The sequence below is a fragment of the Phoenix dactylifera genome, chromosome 3, assembly GCF_051530095.1.
Source record: "Phoenix dactylifera cultivar Ajwa chromosome 3, Ajwa_hap1_PhDact_Kaust_v1.1, whole genome shotgun sequence".
NCBI lineage: Eukaryota > Viridiplantae > Streptophyta > Magnoliopsida > Arecales > Arecaceae > Phoenix > Phoenix dactylifera.
The window spans coordinates 34,355,980-34,381,367 of record NC_143192.1 but is presented as its reverse complement, the minus strand read 5'-3'; the positions used below and the strand labels follow the sequence as shown (position 1 = coordinate 34,381,367).

Here is a 25,388-nt window from a genome sequence, read left to right as displayed (position 1 = left end):
AGCACCTTTTGTTAACATTTTATTTAGCACCAACACAACAGGAAATAGGAGTAAATAATCATACCAGCAAGGCTTTTAGATGATTGATCTCAGTCTGGTCATCACTTTCATTAGCCTATAGGATGAAACAGCCAAAAAGGATATTAATATTTAGAACAAAGAGCAGTCATATACAAGTAAAGAAAAGCTAAATTTTCATTGTATGAAGCAACCTCAGAAGAAAAATCCTCATCAAGATTGGTCCATTCACCTGATGAATGATCGTCCCTATATATCAAATCCAAAAACCATGGATGTGACAGTTAGTCTAACCTTAACATCATAAAAAGTAGAAACAGTGTTAGTTATGGGGTTTCATATCCAATAGGAGAAACATGAATTGAGAATTTATACAAAAAAAAGGTCAGCCATGGACTTTGAATTAGAAAATATCTTAGAACAACACAAAAAAAGAGTTTTGAAGGACATTATTCAGTCATCAAAGACCCCACATCCTACCAATTTTTTTGTCAGAGGTTGTCATTCATATCCTGTTGCCATTGTAAGTTTTGCCTCATAAATAGCTATAATGATCATTTGTGTATGTATCTTCCTCAAAGAGAAGAGCACCAGTATTTGTGCATTTGCATTTCCTACTCAATATACCACTTCCAGCCAAAGCTTTGAATTTTGGACAGATTATAGCAATATTAGTTTTGGAACTGAATTAACTAGCGTAAAAGTTCAAAGTTTTAAGTCAAGATTCATATCTTCATGCTTTTGTAGCTAATAATTATTCTCAGCTTGATGGAAGACACATACAGAGTACTGCAAGATAAACAAGATGAAATTAGAACTAAAACAGGCAAGAAAAGAAACAAGTGAAGAACTTAGAATGGTATTAGATTCAGGGGCATGATAAGGGTCTGTAATATATAGTGAAAAACTCAAGAATAAATTCCTAAACGACACTCATAGTGATAGCTACCCAGTGATGATAGATAGTCCAGAGTTGGAAATTTCTGAATGAAAACCATCAGTAAGGATGCACCTAATGTACAGTTATCTAAGTTGCCACCAGACCTGAAAAAAGTTAAAATAGAAGGTGAGGGGGAAAAAAGGAAAGAAAATATAATTTAGTACAGCAGGTGGTGGCCTTTCATGGGAAGCAATGGTTTGTTCATTCACCAGATTAAATCCCATGGTGATCGTTATGGGGGACTTCATAGTTCTCTACTTGAGGTAAATGCTCAGTAAGATAGAGGAATCAGGTTGCCTAAAACATATAAGGATATGCCTACTGCAATAGAATGTTCAAAAAAAAATAGAAAGAAATTCATTTTCCAGCAACAGGTCAAGGGCTTTCCTTATGATCAAATACACAGGTGGCTATTATCAGAAATGTCTAAAGGGCATGTTTGGTTGCAAGGAAATCCATGAAAAAGGAAAAGGAAAAGTAGGACTTTTCCACAGTAAAGGAAAAGTTTTGTGGAAAATAGTTATAAACCTTCCAAATTTATTTTTCTAATGAAACAAGCAAACAGAAAACTAGATTTTCCAAGGAAAATAAATTTTCCAAGGAAAATAAATCTTCCAGGCAATTTCAGACATTATTGTACCCAATTACCCATTAGGCCTGAATATCCCGAAGGCATACCCGACATCCAGATGCTAAAACATGATACTGCACATACAATTTGTGGATACTACTCAGCCACATGCTTGATGAAATGTACAACCAAATATTCTGAGCAACTTTTGTATATATGACCATTATTGTCATTAGGATAATCTGTCTGTATATGAACTCAATATGATCTACATTTGCAAATCAAGCTAAATGCATGAAAACCTTCTATATTTCAGTATGTTATATGTAGCACACCAATGTGTTTCTATAGGACAACAAATTATTATCCATGTAACAGACTTGAAGAAGGTGGAGTTGAATCTTTGAAGCCAGTGTCAAACTCCATATCAATGTTGCTACATGGGTATGATATAATATAAACTATCACATTATTCAGAACTACCAACTACCAATGGCTTATACTTCAGTATTAAGTTTCAAATCCTTTTGTGCCTATAAAATAAGTAAGAAATTTATGGTTCATGCATCAAGAAAATTATGATTTTAAGGATGAATTCCTCAAGAATTTGTTTGTGTGACCAAGTTAGAATGTTAGTTAGAGTCAAAAAAAAATTCTCATTAATTGTTAAATAAGAATTTAACATCACATTTTACTAAACTAAGGCCATAGTCTGTTCAATGAAGGTTCCAACTCTACTTTAAGCTGGGATTCATTAGGACAGTTAAAATCAAGGTCCGCCGAATCAGTACCGAAACCCGTACCGGTCGGCGCCCGGTACGATTCGGTACCGTATCAAACCAGTACGAGTAAGGCATGCCGGTTCATGGACCGGCACGCCCATTTTTTTTAGAGTTTTCAAAAAAAGTTAATTAGTAATCTGAAATTTTTCAATGAATTTAAGTCTAATTTGATGCTTTTTTGATATTTTCTTGATGTTTTTTTAATAGAGCGGCAGGGCCATATATTTTCTGGCCCCCATATGCTGCACATTGTATCAACCTCATATTGATGGACATTGCGAAGATTCGTATGGTGCAACAGACAGTGGAAACAACCCAAACCATCACCAGGTATATTTATAATTATACGTGGGTCCTTTCATTGATGAGGAGGTATGCAGATAGAAAAATCTTGAGACCAGGAGTCACACAGTTTACTACCAATTACGTTGCACTTGATGGCCTTTGGATCGTAGACAACGAGAGGTATCCAGATGGGCTTCATGTATCATATGATAGAGAGGACAAATCCTCAGATCATCGAAGTAGATCCGACGCATATCTAGTAGTACATCGACATCATTGAGTGGCGGTAGGACTACTAGATGGGTAGAAACTTGCATCTAGCAGATAAGCAAGAACATTGAAAATTAGACTACTCTTGTACTTATAAAATTTTACTAAGGCAGGAGCTGGAGCTTGAGGAGCAAGGGTTGCCTCCACGATTGGCCAATTTTGTAACCAGCGAGGCTAGGGTCGATGCAGGGCAATAGATTGAGTGCAATAATTCATGCATTCTTTCAGTTGATCAGCCACAACCATAGAAGAATCGATCACCACATGACTTCTTGTCCGAGATATCCTCTCAGAGATATGATTGAAAGATGCTTAGATGAGGCCACTACACTACCAAGTCGACTCGGTCAGGAGGACGATATATATTCCAGCAAGCTAGGCAGAAAGGGGCAGGAAGAGTAAGAAGACAGTTGCCTAGCACACTAAAAGAAATAAAAGGCACCTGCAACCTCAATGAAGAGTGTCGAGGAGAAGTCAGTGCACTCAAATTCAGAAATCAGGAGCAGCAGTTCTGATGGTCATGGATCTACTGGCCAGAGAAGGAGCGGAGGACAGAAGACCACCGTTTATGAGACAACCACCGAATGATCTTCTATTCATCGATGAGTCTCAGTTTACGCATGATACATAGGATAGAGACCATGGAGCACGATCTGGTAGAGCCCACGAGGATATGATGGCATATAGAGAATGGGCTCCTTGAGGTCATTCAAGAGGACACGATGCACCTGCAGATGGTCTCGCACATGGAGTAAGATCCATAAGCGTATCAGATTCTAAGTCATACTGAATCCTATTACCCGCAGCCACGGATAGCCTATGACTCATACGTTTATGGATACGGATATGATGCGTTTGAGGCATCTTCCGGTGGCTACTACCCTACATAGCCCGGCGCATTTCACAGGTCGGATTTTGCTGCTAGCATATTCGGATAGACCTCTCCAAAATCATATTATTAACTAGAGGATACCTCTTAGAGCCAGAACTTCAGCGAAAGATCCAAGAGTGCTATAACCCGACGCGCGTTTCTTATAGGATGAATGTACAAGACTACAACGTCGTTTGTAGAGGGATGGGCTGATGTATCTCCTAACTATACTGATGATCCGGATATCTACGAGAAGCATTGTCACTCGATCCGATTTTAAATATTAGCATGTATATTGCACTTTAAATATATTTAATTGATTGTATTATTTTAATATTTTTACGTCATTACTTGATTTGAGGATATTTTATGTTGTTCCTTGTAGCATGCAACATCTCACTAATCATTTTATCATTTATATCATTTTAAAATAACAAGATACATCATTTAGGTTAAACCAAGATTATAAGAACATCAAAAAATATCAAAAAAAATCAAATTAGACTTAAAATCATCGAAAAAGTTCAAAAGGAGTGATTACCAATTATATATTCTTGAAAACTCCAAAAAAAATTGGATGTGCCGGTACGGAAGGCATGCCCTACCCGTACCGGCCACGGTACGGTACCAAACCATACCACCGCTAACCGGTATGGGTTCTGTGAACGGTTTGGCGGACCTTGGTTCCACCCTCATCTTCATACAGTCATTCCTCAATATGCACCAAATATGCTCACTATTTCTCAAATTGGCATCTAATAAACCTATATTTAAATATATCTGCACATCAATGACCTGAAAGATCTTTAGATGACAAAGTTTCCTCAATACAGTCAATTTAATTGATAGAAATAACAACTCTTGAAGCACATCTACATACAAAATTCTAAAAGTGACCCTTAATTAATACTAAGGAGATCTTGCTAATTTTAGGGACAAAAAAATATAATGCTTAACCAAAGAAAAACTAAAATGATCCACAAGACCAATTGATTGTTCTCCTGAAAAATTACCTTTTTAGGGGTTGTTCTTTATATGGAGCTTCTTGTTGAGAGGCCAAAGAATCTGGAAGAAAATTAAACTTGCATCACATTTAATATTGTTATATATCAAAAATATATATTTGTTTTACAGCTAATATCAACTATCATACTAATCAACCATTTACCTGTGTCAGGACCACTGGAATTCAGAATGCAAGAACCAAACTCCGGGCTATATTGTGTATCGGAATTTTCTGCTTCAAGATAATCTAGTGAATAAACATTGAAATTCTTAATTCAAAATAATCATACAGGAGATGGTATACTATACTCAGGATAAATTAACTTTACTAAAGGAAAATGCAAACAATGCACTTTAGCACATTTTTAAAATATGACATCATTAGACACCTTTCATCAACATACATTCAAACAAAATGGTGTTTTTAAAAAGAAATGCCATGATGTAACCAAGATGGACCTAACTCTTTTGATTCATTGTAAAGCACCATCCAATTTATGAACCAACATGATCCATACCAGTTTATCTAATGAATCATCCAACTACTCTTGCATGTAGTATCTATTTTTGAAGTTCTACAAGATCATGTCAATTGTCATCTGTGTGCCTTTTGTCCATTTCATATCTGACTATGGCCACCAATAAATTCTTTTGCAAAAGTTATCAGTGCTGGAGACCACTAGAGAGTTGCATACTCATCTCCCAACATGTATTCTTTGTGTAAAAGTTTCCCCTGGTAGAATTGAATCAACTTCGACTAATCAGACTTTAAACCTTCAATACATTCATTTCTTACCAACCCACCACCTCTTCTGACACCTTGTTCACTAAATATACTAATACCACTGTCAACATTGGATAATGTATCAAGATTTCCAATTCTGTATCCACCATAGCTCCTAGAACCAATTCTATCAATCCCTTAAAAGCATATCATCACATGGTAATACAAATTTCAGTAGTGCACTTAACCTTAAATTTCTCCCTTCACAATATCTAATATCAAGACATTGCTCTTCCATCAGTCAATTAATGCTACCTTCATGAATTCATTGTTAGTTTCTCTGTAGATCCCACATGGCATTTATCTATGGTCAAAAATTCAATAAACTTTGTAAGAATCATCTATAGCCATTAATTTCACCAATTTCACATGATAAAATTACTAGATGCAAATGTCTCTATAAGGTCAACAGAAATATAATGGAACAGTTGAACGCTCCAACAGTTACACAATATCCAAAAGTTACCATCAAACAAGCAGATAATGATTTTAATGAGATACATTCAACCCATTAATTGAGTCCAAACCATGTACAGTGCCATGCTGTGTCAGTGTCATACATGTGTTGTGCTAGCTAGGAATAAGTACGGCATAGGGGGGATAATAAGCATTGTGTGCATCCATCTTCATCCCCGTCTTGGTCCATGCTCATGTGTGTTAGTTAGCATAGACTAGGACTTAGAAGCAATTACAAGTGAAAATGGGTGAAAAGAGAAGGAAATGAATATGGAAGTTTTCTGAAGTTACCTTCCAGTGTATCCAACTCCCCAGTTTTAATAAAATTTGCTGCCTTGAGATGAAAAGACTCCACTGAAGATTCTGAAGGTCCGTAAATTTCGGAATCGACGGGGGTCAACCTTGCACCATTTGAGTTAACAATGTACTCATCCTTTAGACTAGAGTCACTTGATGAGGAGATGCATTCAAGAGACACATATATCTTCCTCTCTTGGCCTTCTAGAAAAGTTGAAAGCTATCATATATAGCATCAGTCTCCTTGAAGAAAGAGAGAAAATAAATACAATAACAAGAAAATTTTAGACCTTCGGTTTCATCTTTGGAAGCATTAGTATGATGTTGATTTCCATCAGGAATTTCCTCCAAAGGGCTATTGCTTTTACTGGAATTTATCAGAAGCTCTTTAATTGCCTTGTATCCTCTCCGCCGAACAATATTTGCAAGGTCTTTCCTATTAGAATTGCAAGAAAAACATTTATTTGGACTGAGAAGATTTAAGCAATATTCATGCTCTAGAAACTTCTATATAATAGGAAATGAGAAGAAGCTACAATATAGGTACACGATGCACCAGCCACAGCCATTGCTATGAATTGGCGGAAAAAATGCATTAGTTTGTTTCAAGATCATAAGCCTTTTTACTGGACCAATATGGTTTTGCAACAAATTTTTCAGAAAAATATTGCTGATGCCTACAGAAGATTGGAAGTTTTTTTTTTCTCAATATAATAAGTTTCTAGTAGAGACAGTTGTGTGGAAATGTTGGAATTGTTTCACCAGGTAAAAAATATGGTTACTAACCATATGCTTCTGCTGAATCTTTAATAATCAGAGGCAGTGAAAAGTTTAATGAACTGGCAAGCACTAAGCCCTGATTGGGGAAAGCTTACAAGTTGTGGGAATTAACAGAATAGTAAGTTATTCTATCAAGATGAAGGTGCCTAGTGGCCAACAAAGGGCTTTGTTAGAAAGAAGACCATACCTGCCTAGTATGACTTGCACTTTTTCAATTAAATTTGGAAGTGTTTGGCTTTATTACAAAATAATACAATCAGGATACATTCAATGTTACCCTTTTAAAAGTAGTCTCATCATAACAGCACTCATTTGACCAATTACAACAATATAGTGTTGTTACTAAAAGAAAAGATAGTGTTAACACTGCATTTATTGTTTGGTCTTGCACAAGACAAAACCATGTCGCTACTTGTGTCGTACTGGCCCCAATACAGTTGTGAGTAATCACATTGTATAAGGTCCTGCATGGCCCAGAACTAAACATAAAAATAATTTCTAACCAAAGTCTGGACCCATCCTAAACCATCTACTGGATAAAGTCTCGGTCAAGTTGGCAGCACTATTTGGAAGTTGCAGTTGCATTTGAAGTTTATAGGCTAGACCCAGCATTAGAATAAGTCAGTCTGGTCAGATCGAATTTTACGACAGCCATAACCAAGTCTGTAGGAGAAAGCAATGTATATTTGGACACAATGAACTCAAAATACAGACTATGGGTTGCCACTTGGAACCCTAGCACCAAACCAAACACATTGGACAATGGTAATACCATCAAGCATTACTATATCCTCTAGTAGTAACTCGGGGAGTGTTTTCTTTAAAACATGAAGCAAATATATTTAAGCAACTCACAAATATCAGAATTCTTGGATAACAATAAGAGAGTTACCAACCTTGTTCTAGAATGCATAAAAGAAAAGAGCACAATCCACATTTCTCCAGTCACATAAGTTCCTACTTCCATATAGTAATCAAAGGCAGGCATTGACTTAGAATCTACTATAAGTGAGTTTGTCTTGTTGGCATATTTTAATAACTATATACTAATAGTAGTTTCAACTTAACTACCCATGCAACCCATATCTAGCACAATGATTCGATATGTTATCCTGTAGTTTTGGCTAATAAAATCCAATATGTTTCATACACAACACTAGGACTCTAAACTTATCAGCATACATGCTGTAATATTCATTATGTATCTTTGCTTGGGGTTAGGAGATGGAGGAAAAAAAATATAACATTTCACATAAAAAAAAGGTTACTGAGATTAGGAAACTCAACGATGGAGGAAAACAATCTCTAAAATAACCCTACAGTTGAGTCTACAAATGGAAAGTAAATATAAAATAGAGAGTTTTTGGTGTCCCTTTGATGTGACCAAGATATCTTCTTGCTCTAGCTCTAGAATTATAAATGGTCGAGTTGTGCGAAGTTAAGCAAGAAAATGTGGAGATTGGTTCCTTTTGACTAAATCTGGTTAGTCTGAATAGAGAAAATGGCTGATTCTTCTATAATTGGAGCACTTTAGATAACATTCGAAGGAATTTTTAGTTCTAGGATAGCAACACTTGTTTTCTTGCTTATGTCAAGATTACTCAAAACATTTTTAAGTGCAGGTAACCTATAGCTACACCATATTATTTGACTTGACTTTTGCTGATAGCTTTGCAACCAAGCCGTGACTTGAGCCCGCAAGAACATAATCATTCTTACACTATATCACTCTTTAGCCAACATACATTCCACATAAGAGAAAAAACAGCATGTCAATCTCCTGAGCATCATTAGCAATTTCCACAACGTCCTGATCGCAAGATTACAGACATCTACCGCAAGAAAATATTGCCTTCTCAATGAAATTAAACGTGTTACAAGTATTCATTTTTACAGTTTCAGTCGGTATCCGAACAAGATTCAAGAAACGAAACTCGAATTCAATGCGGTAGTAGAACATACAGTTTCAGTCGGCACTTAAAAAGACACAGAGATTCAACAGAGAATTCTAAAATCAACCCACAATGGATTCAAGAAAAAAAACACACGCCAAATCAAATAACAAGAATGACAAGACAAACCTCCCGTGCTTGGAAAGCTCCTTCGTCGAAGGCACGCAATCCTCTGGAAGCCCCATCGTCGACATAAACTCGCGAAGCTCACCGCAGATCTCCTCATTGCTCTTCAAAGCCCTCGACGCCCTTGCCTTCTTGCTGCAACCCGTGAATAACAAATAAAAAACAACCAAGTCGAAAGGAGGCTGCAAGATTAGGCACTCTCCCATCCAATGATCAAATCTTGCGAATTGGAGAATGGAGAATACCTGGATTTCTCTCCGGAGCAAGCTAGCGTGAGATCTCTTGGAGCTGGAATCGGGCGTGATCTCCATTGGAGATGGAATCCTTCTAATTTGGGGGAGGAAGAGAAGGGGAGGAGGTGACGCGAAGCCCAGGAGAGAGAAGAGAAAGGGCAGAGGGTAGCCATGGGATTTGCAGCGATGGCAGCATTGACAGAGAGAGTGAGAGAAACGGAAGGGGGGGGGGGGGTGGAACAGTGGAAGAAGAGGGGGGAATCTTGGGGTCTTGGGGGTAGTGGAAAGGCTGGGACCTGCGATCGGGTACGAATGGATCATGTCGGTTTTTAGCAGAAAGAATTTTGTCTTTTAAACTTTTTGTCGTCTTTCGACCTTTTCGCTCCTGCGAGGGCCGGGAACCGAGGCTGTGGATATGGCAATTGGAGCCCCTTGCCCTGGGCCTGAAGCCAGGTGTGTCACGCCATCAGGTCTAAATGCGGGGGCACGCACGCATAGACGCTCGGCCCAAGCTTCGGCCGGGCGTAGGTGGCACGGCAGGGCCGAGCGCGACGGAAGCTGTGCGCAGATAGCACAGCGGGCATAGATGTTCGGCTCATATTTTGGCCGCACGCAGGAGGGTGCGGCTGGGCCGGGCAAAAGCTGTGCGGAGGGCGCGCACAGCAGGCATGGGTGCTGCCATGTGCGCAGGACAGACGCCCGCCAAGGGCTGACCATGAGGAGACCAAATCGGACTTGGGAGCATCGGCGCGCGGGCTGGCGCGTCGAAGTCTGGCCGTGCCAAGGCTAGGCGCGCGCAGGGCGCGCACACAGAGTTGGCATGGGGCTGGCCTGGCGCGCAAGACGCGCGCACACAGGCCAGGCTGTGCACCCGCACGCGCACGGTTGGACGGCTTGGCCGGATGGCGCGCACGGGCCGGATGGCGCGCACGGGCCAGATGGCGCGCGCGGGCGACGCGCGCCGACGGGCCGAATGCGGCAAACCTCGCCGAGACCAAATGGGGCTGCGCGCGCGCCTGCGCGCAGCCGACCGCCGTGGCAATGATAAGCGCGCGCAGGCCAAATGTCGTGCGGTGCCTTGGTACGACAGCCGACTTGGCTAGGCGACAGCGGCCTGGACTGCAGCCAGACCGCAAGACACCCAGTCAGACTAAGCGACATGGGGCTGCCGGCTGGTCTGGACACGTGGGCGGACAAGGAACCAAGGTGCTGGGTGACTGGGCGGACAAGGCTATGGCTGGTTGGCTGACTTGGCTGATGACACATGGGCTGAGCTAAGAATCAAGAAATGGTTGCAACAGCTAACCGAAGTCAGTTGGGGGAGTTGCAACCGACTCAACTGAAACAGTTAGGTGGTTAATTGGTTAGGCGGTTGGATGGGCTCAACTACCTCGTAACTGCCTTTGTAATCGACCCAAGGGATGCCTACAAAAGGGCTTGGGTTCTGGCCGGTTGAAGGAAGGAAGGAAGGCTCTTAGGCTAGCTTGTGAAGGGCTTGGTTGAGAGCTGAAGTTGGAATTCCTATGGAGTCCGAGAGAGCTTAGGCTAAGGTGAGCTTGGGCACTTGGAGGATTTCTGGGTGCAGGCCGAGTGTGAGACTCCAAGAAAATGGGTTTGCCTTGAGGGATTCCATCGGCCAACACTTAGGCCGAGTGTGGCTAAGTGCAGGCCACGGCCAAGGGGTGTTTGGCCGAGCCAATTGTGTGGGCTGGAAGGGTTTTTCGGAGCGTCGGAAGCTAAGCTATTCCCTCGGCTTGTGAGGGAGGATTTTGCAATGATAAGTGGAAATGAAAGGCTCCTTTCCCTTCATCCTTGTGCATCTCTAAGATAGGGTGTGTGAGTGATTGGCTAAGTGTCCAAGGGTTGGGCCGAAGGCGTGCGGGGCTGATCCTAAGCTGTGAGCAAGTGTGGAAGGCTGACTGAGGCTTTGGCAGGGGCATTGCCTTAGTGCCGCACACCGAAAAGAGGGAGAACTCAAGAAAAATTTGGTTACTCCATTCCGACCTTTTTAAGGGTGTGATAGGTGGTATCAAAGCCTTGTGCACTGATTCGGTGAATTCTTGGAAGTTCTTGTGCCATGACATTGACCGAGAGGGTCGTGCGGCTGGAAGAAATAGTGGGCAACCCGGGTGAAGAAGAAATCCCAGATTTGGTTTCTATCTACATCGAGCATCATGAACGGTTAGTTTCCTTGGAAACTTCTCTTGATGATTTGGTCCAAGACGTGAGCGCACGGGCTGAGCACCAAAGGGCTGAGCATGCCAATTTGGTGACTCCGTTGACGGATCGGATGCGCGCCTTGGAGGAGGAAATCCTGCTGTTGAAGAGGGCTGTGCTGAATGCTCCTTCAACATCCTCCAACCCGGACCAAGGGGGAAGAGTTAGGGTCCCGAAGCCCAAGAGCTTTGGCGGATCAAGAAATGCCAAAGAGCTGGAAAATTTCATATGGGATCTTGAGAATTACTTCAAGGCAATGAAAGTGCCCGAGAGAGACCAAGTGGATATGGCCACTATGTACCTAAACTCGGATGCCAAACTGTGGTGGCGAACCTGAGTGGCTGATGACATGGGCGCGGGGCGTCCGCATATTGATTCTTGGGCAGCCTTGAAGAAAGAGTTGAGGGATCAATTTTTGCCTTGCAACACCTCGTGGATTGCAAGGGAGAACCTTAAAAAGCTTCGGATGACAGGGTCTACGAGGGAGTATGTCAAGGATTTCAGCTCCCTCATTTTGGATATCACCAATATGTCCAAAGAAGATAAGTTGTTCAATTTTCTGAGCGGCTTACAGCCTTGGGCACAGACCAAACTTCGACGCCAAGGAGTTCGGGATATTCCTTCGGCCATGGCAGCTGCTGAGGGGCTGGTGGACTACCGTGCCTCCAACTCGAACTGTGGGCTGAAGAAGGCAAAAGACACGGGTGCCAAACCGGCCAAGACATGGCCAAAACAGAAGAAGCCTTTTGCTGCCAAAAAGAATAAGGCACCTGCTGCTGGGCCGAACCGAAAGCAGCAGCAGGAGAAGGGCAAGGCTCCATGGGGCTGTTTCATATGTGGCGAGCCCCATCTTGCTAGAAATTGCCCAAAGAAAAAGACTGTCAATGCCTTGCCGGTGCAGGATTCTGCAGTGCCAGAGGAAGGCATGCCGAGAGTGAACCCACTGCAGGTGGTCAGTGCGCTCACTACTGAAAAGGTACCCCCTCTTTACTTAGGCTTGATGTATACCCAGGTGAAGATTAATGGGGTGAAGGTCCGAGCCATGCTGGACACCGGTGCGACAAACAATTTCATGTCGCAGCGGCAAGCGGAGTTGATGCGGCTGAAAGTGGCCGACAGTCCCAGCAAGATCAAAGCAATGAATTCGGGGGCTATGCCGGTCAAGGGGGTGGCCGAATGCACCCTCGAGCTTGGGTCTTGGAAGGGGGCATGTTCTCTGATGGTTGTCCTCCTTGACAACTTCGACTTGATACTTGGGATGGAATTTTTCCTGTCGGCTAAGGCATGCTTGATGCCTCACTTGAGGGGCGTCATGTTGGGCGACGAGAGGGCGCCATGCTTTGTCCCAACAGAAGCATGGGCGCCGGCTGAGAAAGGCAAAGGCACTATGATCACAGCCAAGCAAGCCAAGAAAGGCTTGAAGCAAGGCGAGAGCACCTTCCTTGCTGCCTTGCGGGAGGTGCAGATTGAGAAACCGCAGGAAATACCTGCAGCGGTCCAGAAAATACTGGGTGACTTCGTTGACATTATGCCAACGGAGCTGCCAAAGGAACTTCCACCGAGGCGGCCGGTGGATCATCAGATCGAGCTGATACTAGGGGCTGTGCCACCAGCTAAGGCCCCTTACCGAATGGCTCCCTTGGAGCTGGCGGAGCTGAGGAAGTAGCTTGATGAGCTGCTGGAGGCCGGACTGATTCAGCCGTCCAAAGCACCATTTGGGGCACCGGTGCTTTTCCAAAGAAAGAAGGACGGGTCCTTGAGGATGTGCATCGACTATCGGGCACTTAACAAGGTGACGGTAAAGAACCATTATCCCATCCCTAACGCAGCGGATCTTTTTGATAGGTTGGCAAAGGCATCCTATTTTACAAAGCTCGACCTACGATCCGGCTATTGGCAAGTGAGGATTGCCGAAGGGGATGAGGCCAAGACCACATGTGTCACGAGGTATGGAGCTTTTGAATTTTTGGTGATGCCCTTCGGGCTAACCAACGCACCGGCCACATTTTGCAATCTAATGAACGATGTGCTTTATCCCTTCTTAGATAAGTTTCTTGTAGTGTATCTAGATGACATTGTTATTTTTAGCAATTCTTTGGAAGAACATCTAGAACACTTGCATTATGTATTCAAAGCTTTGAGGGACAACAAGTTGTATCTCAAGAAGGAGAAGTGCCAATTCGGCCAAGAGGGGATTTCCTTCTTGGGACACCGAATTAGCAAGGGCCGGATTTACATGGAGGAAGGCAAGATCAAGGCCATTCAACAGTGGCCGGCTCCAACCAAAATTGGTGACTTGCGGGCCTTCTTGGGGCTTGCAAACTACTATCGGAAGTTTATCAAAGGATATTCCAAGATCGTGAGTCCCCTCATGGATCTCCTAAAGAAGGATGTGGCTTGGGCGTGGTCTACCCGATGCAATGAGGCCTTCGAGGAGCTAAAGGCCTCAATCTCACATGAACCGGTACTTGCACTCCCAGATTTTGAGAGGCCATTCGAGATAAGCACTGATTCTAATGTTGCAATTGAGGGTGTTTTGACACAGGATGGTCATCCGGTGGCATTTGAGAGCCGGAAGCTCAATGACACGGAACAAAGGTATTCGGTGCATGAGAAGGAGATGACGGCAGTGATCCATTGCTTGAAAAAATGGCGTCATTACTTGTTGGGGACATGCTTCAAGATCATCACCGATAATGTGGCCAACACTTACTTTGCCACTCAAAAGAAGCTTACACCCAAGCAAGCCCGATGGCAAGAGTACCTTGCTGAGTTTTGTTTCGATTGGGTGCACCGATCGGGCAAGCAAAACCTTGTCGCCGACGCCTTGAGCAGAAAGCATGCAAAAGGGTATGTGGCTGCCCTCACTGCATTTCATAGCACTATCAGGGCTCAGCTGAAGGAGGCAGTGGCCAAGGATGCAGAGTATGCTAAGTTGCTGCAGGAAGTGCAGGCGGGCACAGTCCAAAAATTTTGGATTGAGGACGGGCTGCTATTGGCTCGTGGGAAGAGACTATTTGTGCCAAAGGGTGGCGGCTGTAGAAGGGCTTTGCTGAAGGAAAGCCATGACCCACAGTGGGCGGGTCATCCAGGAGCTGAGCGCATGATGGCGCTCTTGTCTTGGTCCTATTATTGGCCAAAGATGGAGGCCGATGTGGAGCACTTCGTGAAGACTTGCCATGTGTGCCAAATGGACAAGGTAGAGAGAAAAAGAAGTGTCGGACTGTTGCAGCCACTGCCTATTCCAGTGAAGCCGTGGGTGTCATTGTCCATGGATTTCATCACTGGGTTCCCGAAAGTGAGGGGAATGAGATCGGTCTTTGTGGTGGTCGACCGTTTCTCCAAATATGCAGTCTTTATGGCTGCGCCTTTTCCATGCCCAGCAGACATTGCAGCAAACTTGTTTTTCAATGGCGTGGTGAAGTACTTCGGTGTCCCGGGCGATGTGGTATGCGACCGTGACCCTAGGTTCACAGGGAAATTCTGGGTGCAACTCTTTAAAACCATGGGCACCGAGCTGCACTTTTCCACCGCATACCATCCTCAAACAAATGGCCAAACGGAGAGAATCAATGGGCTGTTAGAAGAATATTTGAGGCATTATGTGACAGCCAGCCAGAGGAATTGGGTGGATTTGTTGGAACCGGCATAATTCAGCTACAACATCAACCGGACCTCCTCCACGGAGATAAGCCCAGCCGAGTTGAGCATGGGTTTTTAGCCCATGTCCCCTTTGGATGTGGTGCTGCAAGATGAGACAAGCGAATGCCCAGCTGCTCATAGAATGGCACAAGACAAGGAGGAGTTGATTGAGAATGCCAAGGAAAGCCTTTCCAAGGCAATCTGGAGGATAAAAAAGTTTGCTGACCGGAAGAGGAGGCCATTGGAATTTCAAGTGGGTGATCTTGTGTTGTTGAAGATCACGCCACCGATTTGGAAGAAAATGGGCAAGGTTAAGCTTCACCGAGGATTTATGCCAAAGTATGATGGACCTTTCAGGGTGACGGCAAGAGTTGGGGCAGTGGCCTATAAGCTCAAATTGCCGGAAAGATTGAAGATTTACCCCACTTTTCATGTAAGTTTCTTGCGGCCTTACCATGTGAGTCATGATGAAGACCGGGTGGTTTCTAGGAAGGAGCCATTGACTATTGGCAAGGAGTACCCTAAGGCTATTGACAGGATACTTGAGCGCCGCAAGGTAGGGAAAGACACTGAATTTTTGGTGCAATGGCAAGGCGAAGGTGTGGCGGAGGCTACATGGGAGCAAGCGGCTAACTTGTGGCAATTTGAGGAGCAGATTTTCTCTTTCTTGTAGGAGGAGTCGACGAGGGCGTCGACCTCTTCGGCCGGGGGAGGATTGTCACGCCATCAGGTCTAGCGTGCAGGGGCACGCGCGCATGGACGCTCGGCCCAAGCTTCGGCCGGGCGCAGGTGGCACGGCAGGGCCGGGCGCGACGGAAGCTGTGCGCAGGTGGCACAGCAGGCATGGATGTTCGGCCCATGTTTTGGCCGCGCGTAGGAGGGCACGGCTGGGCCGGGCAAAAGCTGTGCGGAGGGCGCGCACAGCAGGCATGGGCGCTGCCCTGTGCGCAGGACAGACGTCCGCCAAGGACTGGCCATGAGGAGACCAAGTCGGGCTCGGGAGCATCGGCGCGCGGGCTGGCGCATCGAAGTCTGGCCGTGCCAAGGCTAGGCGTGCGCAGGGCACGCACACAGAGTTGGCATGGGGCTGGCCTGGCGCGCAAGACGCGCGCACACAGGCCAGGCCGTGCGCCCGTGCGCGCACGGCTGGATGGCTTGGACGGATGGCGCATGCGGGCGACGCGCGCGGACGGGCCGAATGCGGCAAACCTCGCCGAGACCAAATGGGGCTGCGCGCAGGCGCGCGCACAGCCGACCGCCGTGGCAATGATGAGCGCGCGCGCAGCCGACCGCCGTGGCAATGATGAGCGCGCGCAGGGCGCGCGTGACGGAGCATGGGCGTGCGTAGTGGGGGGCGCGCAGGCCGAATGTCGTGCGGTGCCTTGGTGCGACAGCCGACTTGGCTGGGCGACAGCGGCCTGGACTGCAGCCAGACCGCAAGACACCCAGCCAGACCAAGCGACATGGGGCTGCCGGCTGGTCTGGACACGCGGGCGGACAAGGAACCAAGGTGCTGGGCGGCTGGGCGGACAAGGCTATGGCTGGTTGGCTGACTTGGCTGATGACACATGGGCTGAGCCAAGAATGAAGAAATGGTTGCAACAGCTAACCGAAGTCAGTTGGGGGAGTTGCAACCGACTCAACTGAAATAGTTAGGTGGTTAATTGGTTAGGCGGTTGGATGGGCTCAACTACCTTGTAACTGCCTTTGTAACCGACCCAAGGGATGCCTATAAAAGGGCTTGGGTTTTGGCCGGTTGAAGGAAGGAAGGAAGGCTCTTAGGCTAGCTTGTGAAGGGCTTGGTTGAGAGCTGAAGTTGGAATTCCTGTGGAGTCCGAGAGAGCTTAGGCTGAGGTGAGCTCGGGCACTTGGAGGATTTCTGGGTGCAGGCCGAGTGTGGGACTCCAAGAAAAAGGGTTTGCCTTGAGGGATTCCATCGGCCAATACTTAGGCCGAGTGTGGCTAAGTGCAGGCCACGGCCAAGGGGTGTTTAACCGAGCCAATTGTGTGGGCTGGAAGGGTTTTTCGGAGCGTCGGAAGCTAAGCTATTCCCTCGGCTTGTGAGGGAGGATTTTGCAATGATAAGTGGAAATGAAAGTCTCCTTTCCCTTCATCCTCGTGCATCTCTGAGATAGGGTGTGTGAGTGATTGGCTAAGTGTCCAAGGGTTGGGCCGAAGGCGTGCGGGGCTGATCCTAAGCTGTGAGCAAGTGTGGAAGGCTGACTGAGGCTTTGGCAGGGGCATTGCCTTAGTGCCGCACACCGAAAAGAGGGAGAACTCAAGAAAAATTTGGTTACTCCATTCCGACCTTTTCAAGGGTGTGACAAGGTGGGCTTTAAGATTGGCCACATAGATTGAGCTGGGGTAGGATAGGAGCACCAATTATTTTTATCATGACTTGTGCTAAATACTTGAGAAAGAACATTATCAATATTTATACCCTAAGCCTTCTACATGAAGGAAGGTTGCAAATGTTAATATGCTTTAAAGTCAGGTTGGATTTGAATGGAAGACTTGGGAAATCCGACTTAATTAGCTCCCAACATGATTCAAAATTTCTAAGATGATTCTCATTTAGAAAGGCCAGAGTAAAATTTGGCTTGACAGTCTTTAAATCGACATAATCTTATTTAAAGCAAGTTGATATACCAAACCTAAACCTACTCGGTGCAACCCAATTCCAAACCGTTTTCCTCTATGCCAAGTAAGTCCAATATCGGCCCCAGTTTCTTCTAACTTAACACAATAACCCAAAGCAATCTGATGCACAGGGCTCAACCTAGTTTAATTCAACCCAAGTGACATTTGGGTTGGGCTCTTGGTTCTAAGTTGGGTCAAGTAGGAATTATATACAGGAACAAAATTTGGTATGGGCTAGCCCTTGATTAACGCACAAAGACTCCATAGATTAGTAAAACTTTCAGTATTATAACACTTTAAATATTTTTTTAAAAAGTAAAGAGTTGTGCAAATTTTTAAAAGAAGCTTAAGGTTGTGTCTGGATGTTGGCTAAGTTCTGGATAAGAAAGTGTTATTTATTTAACCAGCCAAATACCATCCAAAAAGTGGTGGAAACTTAACATATTAAGTCAAAGGTTCAAAAAGTTATTTTCTAGATAACTTATTATGGGGAGGATGAAATAAAGTTCAACACTCAAGCATTCTCTCCCGCTCTTTACTTTTTCTCTTTTTGCATAACTTTCCCATTAACCATGGGAGTACCAAGTCGAATAACCATATTTACTGGTTAGTTGGTTGAGGAAGGATACACTCATACACATGATTAAATCTATTCAGGGGGTGGTTAGCTTTTTGGCAACCAAGCATCACTAAAAATATTCATATAAGTTGGGTGGATTATATGTAGAATGAAGATGATCTTGGGTAGAGGCTTTGTAGGAATAGCTTTTATTATTCCATTTTTGCTTAATAGAGGCACCACTATTGAAAATTTCAGATATACATAGCTCGGACCAAGCACATTTTTTCCCCTAAATCACACCTATTGATGGTCTCTTGATGGTTGTCTTGGAGATAGTGAGTTCTAAATTTGCTTCATTTAGATTAAGAGGAATAAGGGTCATGTATTATAAACCCATTACTTATGAGCCTCTTTTTCCCCCAATGTAATAAAAAAAATAGAGAGGGAAAAAGGCTCAATCTTGATTATTTTTGCTATGATAGGATGTCTATTGCAATCAAGACTAGACCAATATGATTAAAAACTTTAACAATTCATGTTCTGAGAGATGTCTATAAATCTGAGATTGTGTTTTATTTGAATGACATCATATAAAATTTCACATTTATAATTTCTTAAATGTTTTAATATTGACTTAGGATGTGTTCAAGTTCTAAGGCAGGCACTCCTGCACATGAGTAGAAAAAGAGACTCAAAGAGAAGGTAATCTCTCTCTAGAAACCCAACTCGATGGTAGTTGGTCTTAAATGGTATTTGATTGCAGAATAAAGGGATGTCCCACTAAATAGGGGGATATCCTTGCTATACACCAAAAACAGGTCATAATATAAGGGCTTATATAGTTTGGCAATGTCACAGGCCAACAATATAAGTCTTTCACCAAAATGGTGGAAAAGACATAACATGTAATAAAATTGCCTTATCAACAGAGGTAGAGACGTAGAGTATCAGATTTCTCATCATCCCTTGATGACAGATCCTCGAAGACTCAAAGCAAATATCACCTCATAGTAAAATGTTATAAGAAATCAACCATTCACTTATTTATATTTAAATCTATTGCATGAAATGCATATACTTTATTATAATATAATGAGAATAAGATGTAATAATTGATGGACATATAATCATTGCTACATTATCTACAATTCCATAACTGACACTCCTGGGATGAATCCCCCCTCCTGTTTCCACTCCAATTCAGTACTCTGGGGGGTTTCATGTGATAAATGTGGGTTTTAGCGATCTAATTTGTTATTTGTGATTTAAGAACTTTTATTTTGAATGGTTCATTTCAGTGGTTTCTATCGTGACTTTCATATGGCTATTCCCGCCCCCCCCCCCCCCCCCCCCCACACACACACACACTCCCCAACTTGGCCCACTCAATCCAATTTCATATTTGGGTCATGATTTTGGATTTGGATCCAATCTATCCTAATCGTGTCAGTTTTGATTCGGCTGGAGTCAAGTATGACCTAAATCCAACTTGAAATCGGATTCGAGTTAGAACTACGTCGAATTGAGTTTGCAGTCCAAGTCAAGCATCTAGCTATTTTTTTATAGCTAAAACATAATAATTAATAATTAAATATAAAGTTCCTAATAGTTTAAATGAAACTAAAAGATCCAACTTAAAATTGAATTTTTATTTACAAACTTTTACATTTATCCAAGTAATTAATCATTCTTAAGTTTATATATATATATATATATATATATATATATATATATATATATATATATATAGATACTTGAGGGTGTACAATAAGAATCCACAAAAATAAAAAAATGAAATATGAATGTTTAAACATATAATTAAGTGAAAAATAAATGAGAGGAGATGTGGTTTGTTGAGACCAAAAAAACAAACAAGAAGTAATTTAAATGAGAAATTATTCAATGAAGTGAAAGAGAAGAAGGTTTATTTGATTTGGGTTTTGGGTTGGGCCAAATCGTGTTCAGATCAAATCGGGCCTACTCTTTATGGATTTAAGTTAGACCCACACAACATACTAGCTATGTTGAGTTGAAAATACAAGAGCTAAACTCGACGTAGATTTTAGATTGGGTCTAATTTTTGAACTTGAAATAACCTACATATTTCACATAAGGAGCAGGTAGGTCTAATCCACTTCCAGAAAACGCGCGTATAGTGACGGAAAATTCGTGACGGACCGTTATCAGTCACTATTTGTGACGGATTAGTGACCGACAGAAATTTGGTCACCGTGGTGTTAACTTAGTGACCGATTAGTGACAGACCGATCACAGAATGCGCGGATAGGATGGGCGCCAGAACTTAGTGACCATCATAGTGACGGGGTATCTGTCAGCAATATGATAACCAAAATTGCAACCAGACAGTGACAAATGCAGCCGTCACAAATATCGTAACCCAAGTATTTATAAATTTTTAAAAATTATTTTTGGCGGTGACAGGTTATTAACAAAAATTTCCGTCACCAAATTTAATTTTTAATTCCAAAAATATTAAAAATATTATTTTTGAGTAGATGTAAATTTTAAAAAAAAGATAAAAGGAGGAAAATCTAAAATGAAACTAAGTATGCCCGCCGTTCCGCCCAAATTTCTTCGATAACCCAAATTCCAATTTTTCTCCAGAAAACTCAAATTCCTTCTTCTCATTTTCAAATCTCATGGTGTCGCCCATGACCCATTTGCACCCCTATTGCAACTTTCCTGCAATGGGATTGGATTTTGGAAGAAGGTCTGGAATTTTTTTACCATGCTTTATAGTTCAAAATTATTTTTTCCTTCATCCAATCAGCTTTATAGATAAAAAATAGCTTGATATGAAATTTGGCTTGCAAACCGACTTAGCCCACAGCCTTATAGGTAAAAAATAGTTTAATATGAAATTTGGCTTGCAGACCGACTTCTTAGTGGAGTCCCGAGTTAGGGATTTGGGCGGCTTCCCATCTCCTCTCGTCTCCTCCGCCTGCGGCCTCTCCTCTCCGGCTCCCCCTTGCCGACCATTTTTGCCTCCCCTCCGGCTTCCCATCTCCTCTCCTCTCCTCCACCTCCGGCCTCTCCTCTCCTCTACCTCCACCTCCGGCCTCTCCTCTCCTCCACCTCCGGCCTCTCCTCTCCTCCACCTCCGGCCTCTCCCTCTCCTCTCCGGCTACATCACGCCTCCCGATCGCGGCTACATCACCTCGTCGACGCCCCCCTCCTTCTTGCTCGTCGGCTAGAGTTTTCAGAACCCACAACTGGGCTTCCCGGAGGTAAACCCTAACCTACCGAGGGTTTCATTATTTTTTTGCTCGGCGCCTGTGTTCATCTCCTTCTCACCCGGGATCAAACTTGTGGCTACATCACCCCGTCGGCGCCCCCCTCTTTCTTGCTCGTCGGCTAGGGTTTTCAAAACCCTAAACTAGTTCTTCCCGGAGGTAAACCCTAATGGGACTCTACTGGCCCAGTTACAAGTGTCTTTTAGACTCTTTAGCATGTCTGGTGTTGCTTTAGCTAATGGGACTTCTCCATATACAGGTTTGAGGAGGCTCCAGGTTCAAGGTCATTTTTTACTGAGATCATTGCTTCAATTTCAGATATTAAATTTGGACAAGATGGAAGGCACATCCTAAGTCGTGATTATATGACGCTTAAGGTTCATACAGTTGTATCCCTCTTGCAATTTAATTTCTTTATTATTTGCTTTTTCTTGAGGATTAGCAATATGAATTATGCTTGCTGGCAACGTGTCATGCTTTTACATTTTAACACATTCCAGAAAATATTCTTTTGTTTTGGAAGTTGTGTGCAGTGGTTTCTAAATTTGAGCAGTAATTTTGGAGACAAGATAATTAATTAGTATTTATGGAGGAACTAAGTCAGAAATATTTTGAACATAATATTTGATAAATTTTACATCCTTTTTTAAGCACATGATGGATCATTTTAATTAATCAAGAATCCTCGAGATGTTGTGCTAAATGATATGAGTTTTTGTAGTAATAGGTGAAACTTTGCTTTTATTTGGTTTTTGTTAAGCAGTTAAGAATACAATACTCTAAAGATGCCATTGATGCGAAGGCTTCAACATATATCAGTAAAGTGACACTTTGTCCCTTTTTTTCATAAGCTTTGTTAGCTGTTTTGGTTGCATAATTTTGAATTGGTAGTTTGAGTAATTTCTGGTTACTGCAATAGGCAAGGAAGTGGTTTAAAAATTTAATAGTCAGATGAAATGGATTCTTGACATTAAGGTAATGACCTACAACTACTGGGATCAAGAGGTTCAAATCCATTTATTTGAAGAGCTCACTACTTTCGCAACATCTGTATTTGATTATGATATTTCATGTTACTGTTCAGCATTACTGCACAAGAGAACTTGTTGCCTATTCTTGTACAGATTGTCTAATATTATTAGTGAGTTATCAATTCTTTGGCCCAAACGGCACTAGAGCAAGGTAATAATGGTGTTGACAAGGTGCATAAAAGGAAGAAGTAATATAATGCAGTATAATAAGGAGCAATTTTGTGAATCAGAAGTTCAGAAATGAGAACTATATCCGTCATGCAAGCCCAAGTGCCTAAGAGGCACAACTAACTCATATCACATGTTTATGTAATTTCACTTTTGTCCTTATGCTGTGTAAACTCCTGCAGCTTTCTTTTGGATTGCACATTCTAGATCTTTGGAAGTCACTTTAGACAGTATTCCATGATTGTGAGCAGCAATGTGACTTTTGCAGTTGACCCTTTCAGTTTTCAAGTCTATGATGACTTTTCCATTGTATGAAAAGATCAAAGAATGGACTTTGTCAATGTTTTAAGCTGTGCACACTTCTGTTGGAGAAATGAGGTTTCTCCTTGTAATACAATCTGTGATCCTTCCTAATTTGTAGGCAAATGAGGATTCACGAGCTCCTTGTTATATAAAATTGTGATATTTTCTACTTTAAGGCAATCAATAATGTAGCATTTAATTTGTAGGCAAATGAGGATTCACGAATCCCTATTTTGCTCCATTTTATATCATGAAAAAAGTTCATAAAAAGTAAAAGTCGAATACCCATCTCCTTGGTTTAAGTCATGCACCCATCATCCTGGGCTGAGTGAGGCTGATACTCTTTATGCACAGACTCTCGTTCATATGCACACATACATGCTTCATGTGTGCTAGGTGATGGTAGCAAATGGTTGAACTCTTTTTTTTTTTCTTCTGTCCCCTGGCTTTGGCACAATAAAAAACAAATATTGGTAAAGTATATGGCACAGCTTCGCTCTAGTTCATTTATAAGCTAGTAATTCTGCCCTTTAATTGAGACACATGAAAGTTTTTCCCTTTCCTTGCTAATTTTTTAATATGAAGAATGATGATGTTATTTGTCTAGCAGTATTGCAGCTCTACCTTGATTTTGTGTAACTATTTCTGGTGTCTGTAGGATTTACATGTAGCTATTTTTGATGTCTGTTTGTAGCATTAGTCTGTTATATCTTTTGTAGTCTTTCCTATGAAGCTCATGATGTTGGTTTTTGTTTTATTTTGTTGTCTCATTTAGATTTACTTTTCTTTTTTTTTCCTTATGCGATTTTTCCAGTTATGGGACATAAACATGGACTCTGGTCCTGTTGCAACTTTTCAGGTCCATGAATATTTAAGGCCTCAGGTAATTTGTTTTTGTTACAGTTTAGCTCATGTTAATTATAGTTGGCGAGAAAGATGTAATGCACCATGTACTTTGGTTATGATGGTTCTATTTTCATACAGCTATGTGATTTATATGAAAGTGACTCCATTTTCGACAAATTTGAGTGCTGCCTAAGTGGTGATGGACTACGGGTAGCAACTGGTTCTTACAGGTGTGCGTCCTGACAAAACCAAAGAAGATTGGAGAACTTTTAATGAACAGAGTTACTGTTCATTATCTGGCATGGTACCGTGAACAGTACCTTTAAGCCATTGATATTATATATATTCATTCATGAAACTGAGGGAATATTACAGTCTATATATAGACACATACAACCGACTTTGCTCTACCAGATTACAGCTGTGGCTAACAGAAATATATTCTAGAGTGGTCTAGAGGATGCTGGAAGGATCCTGAGGCTTCCGAATTCTGTTAGAGAGTAACAGAATTCATTTGAGATTTGAATCACTACTCGCACCTTAGCATACATGTCAATAGGCCCCCTCAAGCTGAAGGAGCAGAAAGAACCTTCAGTTTGGCACAAAAATCCTTATGACGTTGAGTAGATAGAGCCTTGGTGAAGAGATCAGCTGGCTGATCTAAGGTAGAAACATGGGCTAAGGCAATTTCCTTGCTCTGCACTCTTTCCCTAATGAAATGGTAATCGACCTCGATGTGTTTCGTCCTTGCATGAAACACCGGGTTCGAAGCCAACTGAGGTGCCGAAATGTTGTCACAATGCAATAGGGTAGGAGATGTAGAGGAGATTGAAAAATCGGAAAGAAGCCGTCGTAACCAAATGAGTTCAGCTGAAGTAATGGCAAGCGCCCGATATTCTGCTTCGGTTGAAGATTTGGCGACAGTCGGTTGCTTCTTGGAAAGCCATGAAATCAAATTACTACCCAGAAACACACAAAAACCAGTGGTAGACCTTCTATCATTGATATCTCCCGCCTAGTCCGAATCACTAAAGGCATGAAGTATGAGAGATCCAGGTGTAAAATGCAGTGAATGATGAATTGTTCCTCTGATATAGCGGAGCACCCGCTTTAATTGCTCAAAATGATGTAGCAGCGGAGAGTGCATGAATTGACTTAAGTAATTCACAGCAAAAGCGATATCCGGGCGAGTAATCGTTAGATACTGGAGTGAACCTGTAACTCGCCGAAAGAATTCAGGATCAGAAAAAGAAATGCTCTGCTTAGGAGCTTTTGAAATAGACAACGGTGAGGTAACAGATTTACTGTCCATCATCCCAGTTTTGTGCAAAATATTCAAGGCATATTGATGTTGA

The 25,388-nt window shown here is 42.7% G+C and overlaps 2 protein-coding genes across 14 annotated transcripts in view; one reads left to right on the top strand and one right to left on the bottom strand.

Annotated features, from left to right (window-relative positions):
- Positions 1-9,689, bottom strand: part of LOC103718558 (5'-AMP-activated protein kinase-like protein) — a 38,208-nt gene extending 28,519 nt beyond the window's left edge. For 10 of the 13 annotated variants that reach the window (XR_005510714.3, XR_015976241.2, XM_026809064.4 and 7 more), the window contains exons 1-8: positions 9,383-9,689; positions 9,141-9,272; positions 6,570-6,715; positions 6,274-6,483; positions 4,906-4,989; positions 4,751-4,802; positions 213-267; positions 65-115 (exon numbers count right to left, since the gene is read on the bottom strand). Coding sequence is in view for 11 of the 13 variants with exons in the window: in XM_026809064.4 (XP_026664865.4) it covers positions 65-115; positions 213-267; positions 4,751-4,802; positions 4,906-4,989; positions 6,274-6,483; positions 6,570-6,715; positions 9,141-9,272; positions 9,383-9,543 (891 nt within the window). In the remaining 2 variants the exon portion in view is untranslated. Of the gene's footprint in view, positions 1-64; positions 116-212; positions 268-4,750; positions 4,803-4,905; positions 4,990-6,273; positions 6,500-6,569; positions 6,716-9,140; positions 9,273-9,382 lie in introns of all 13 variants that reach the window. The other 3 variants (XM_026809067.4, XM_088718090.2, XM_089929588.1) reach the window with 2 other exon arrangements.
- Positions 9,690-11,936: 2,247 nt separating this feature from the next.
- Positions 11,937-13,253, top strand: LOC149768062 (uncharacterized). The gene has a single exon (XM_089929918.1). It carries the CDS (start codon positions 11,937-11,939, stop codon positions 13,251-13,253), a length of 1,317 nt encoding a protein of 438 aa, XP_089786044.1.
- The last annotated feature ends 12,135 nt before the right edge of the window (positions 13,254-25,388 follow it).

Excerpts from the sequence above, each read along its gene's own strand:
- LOC149768062 (XM_089929918.1), top strand. The coding sequence starts at position 11,937 with ATGGGCGCGGGGCGTCCGCATATTGATTCTTGGGCAGCCTTGAAGAAA.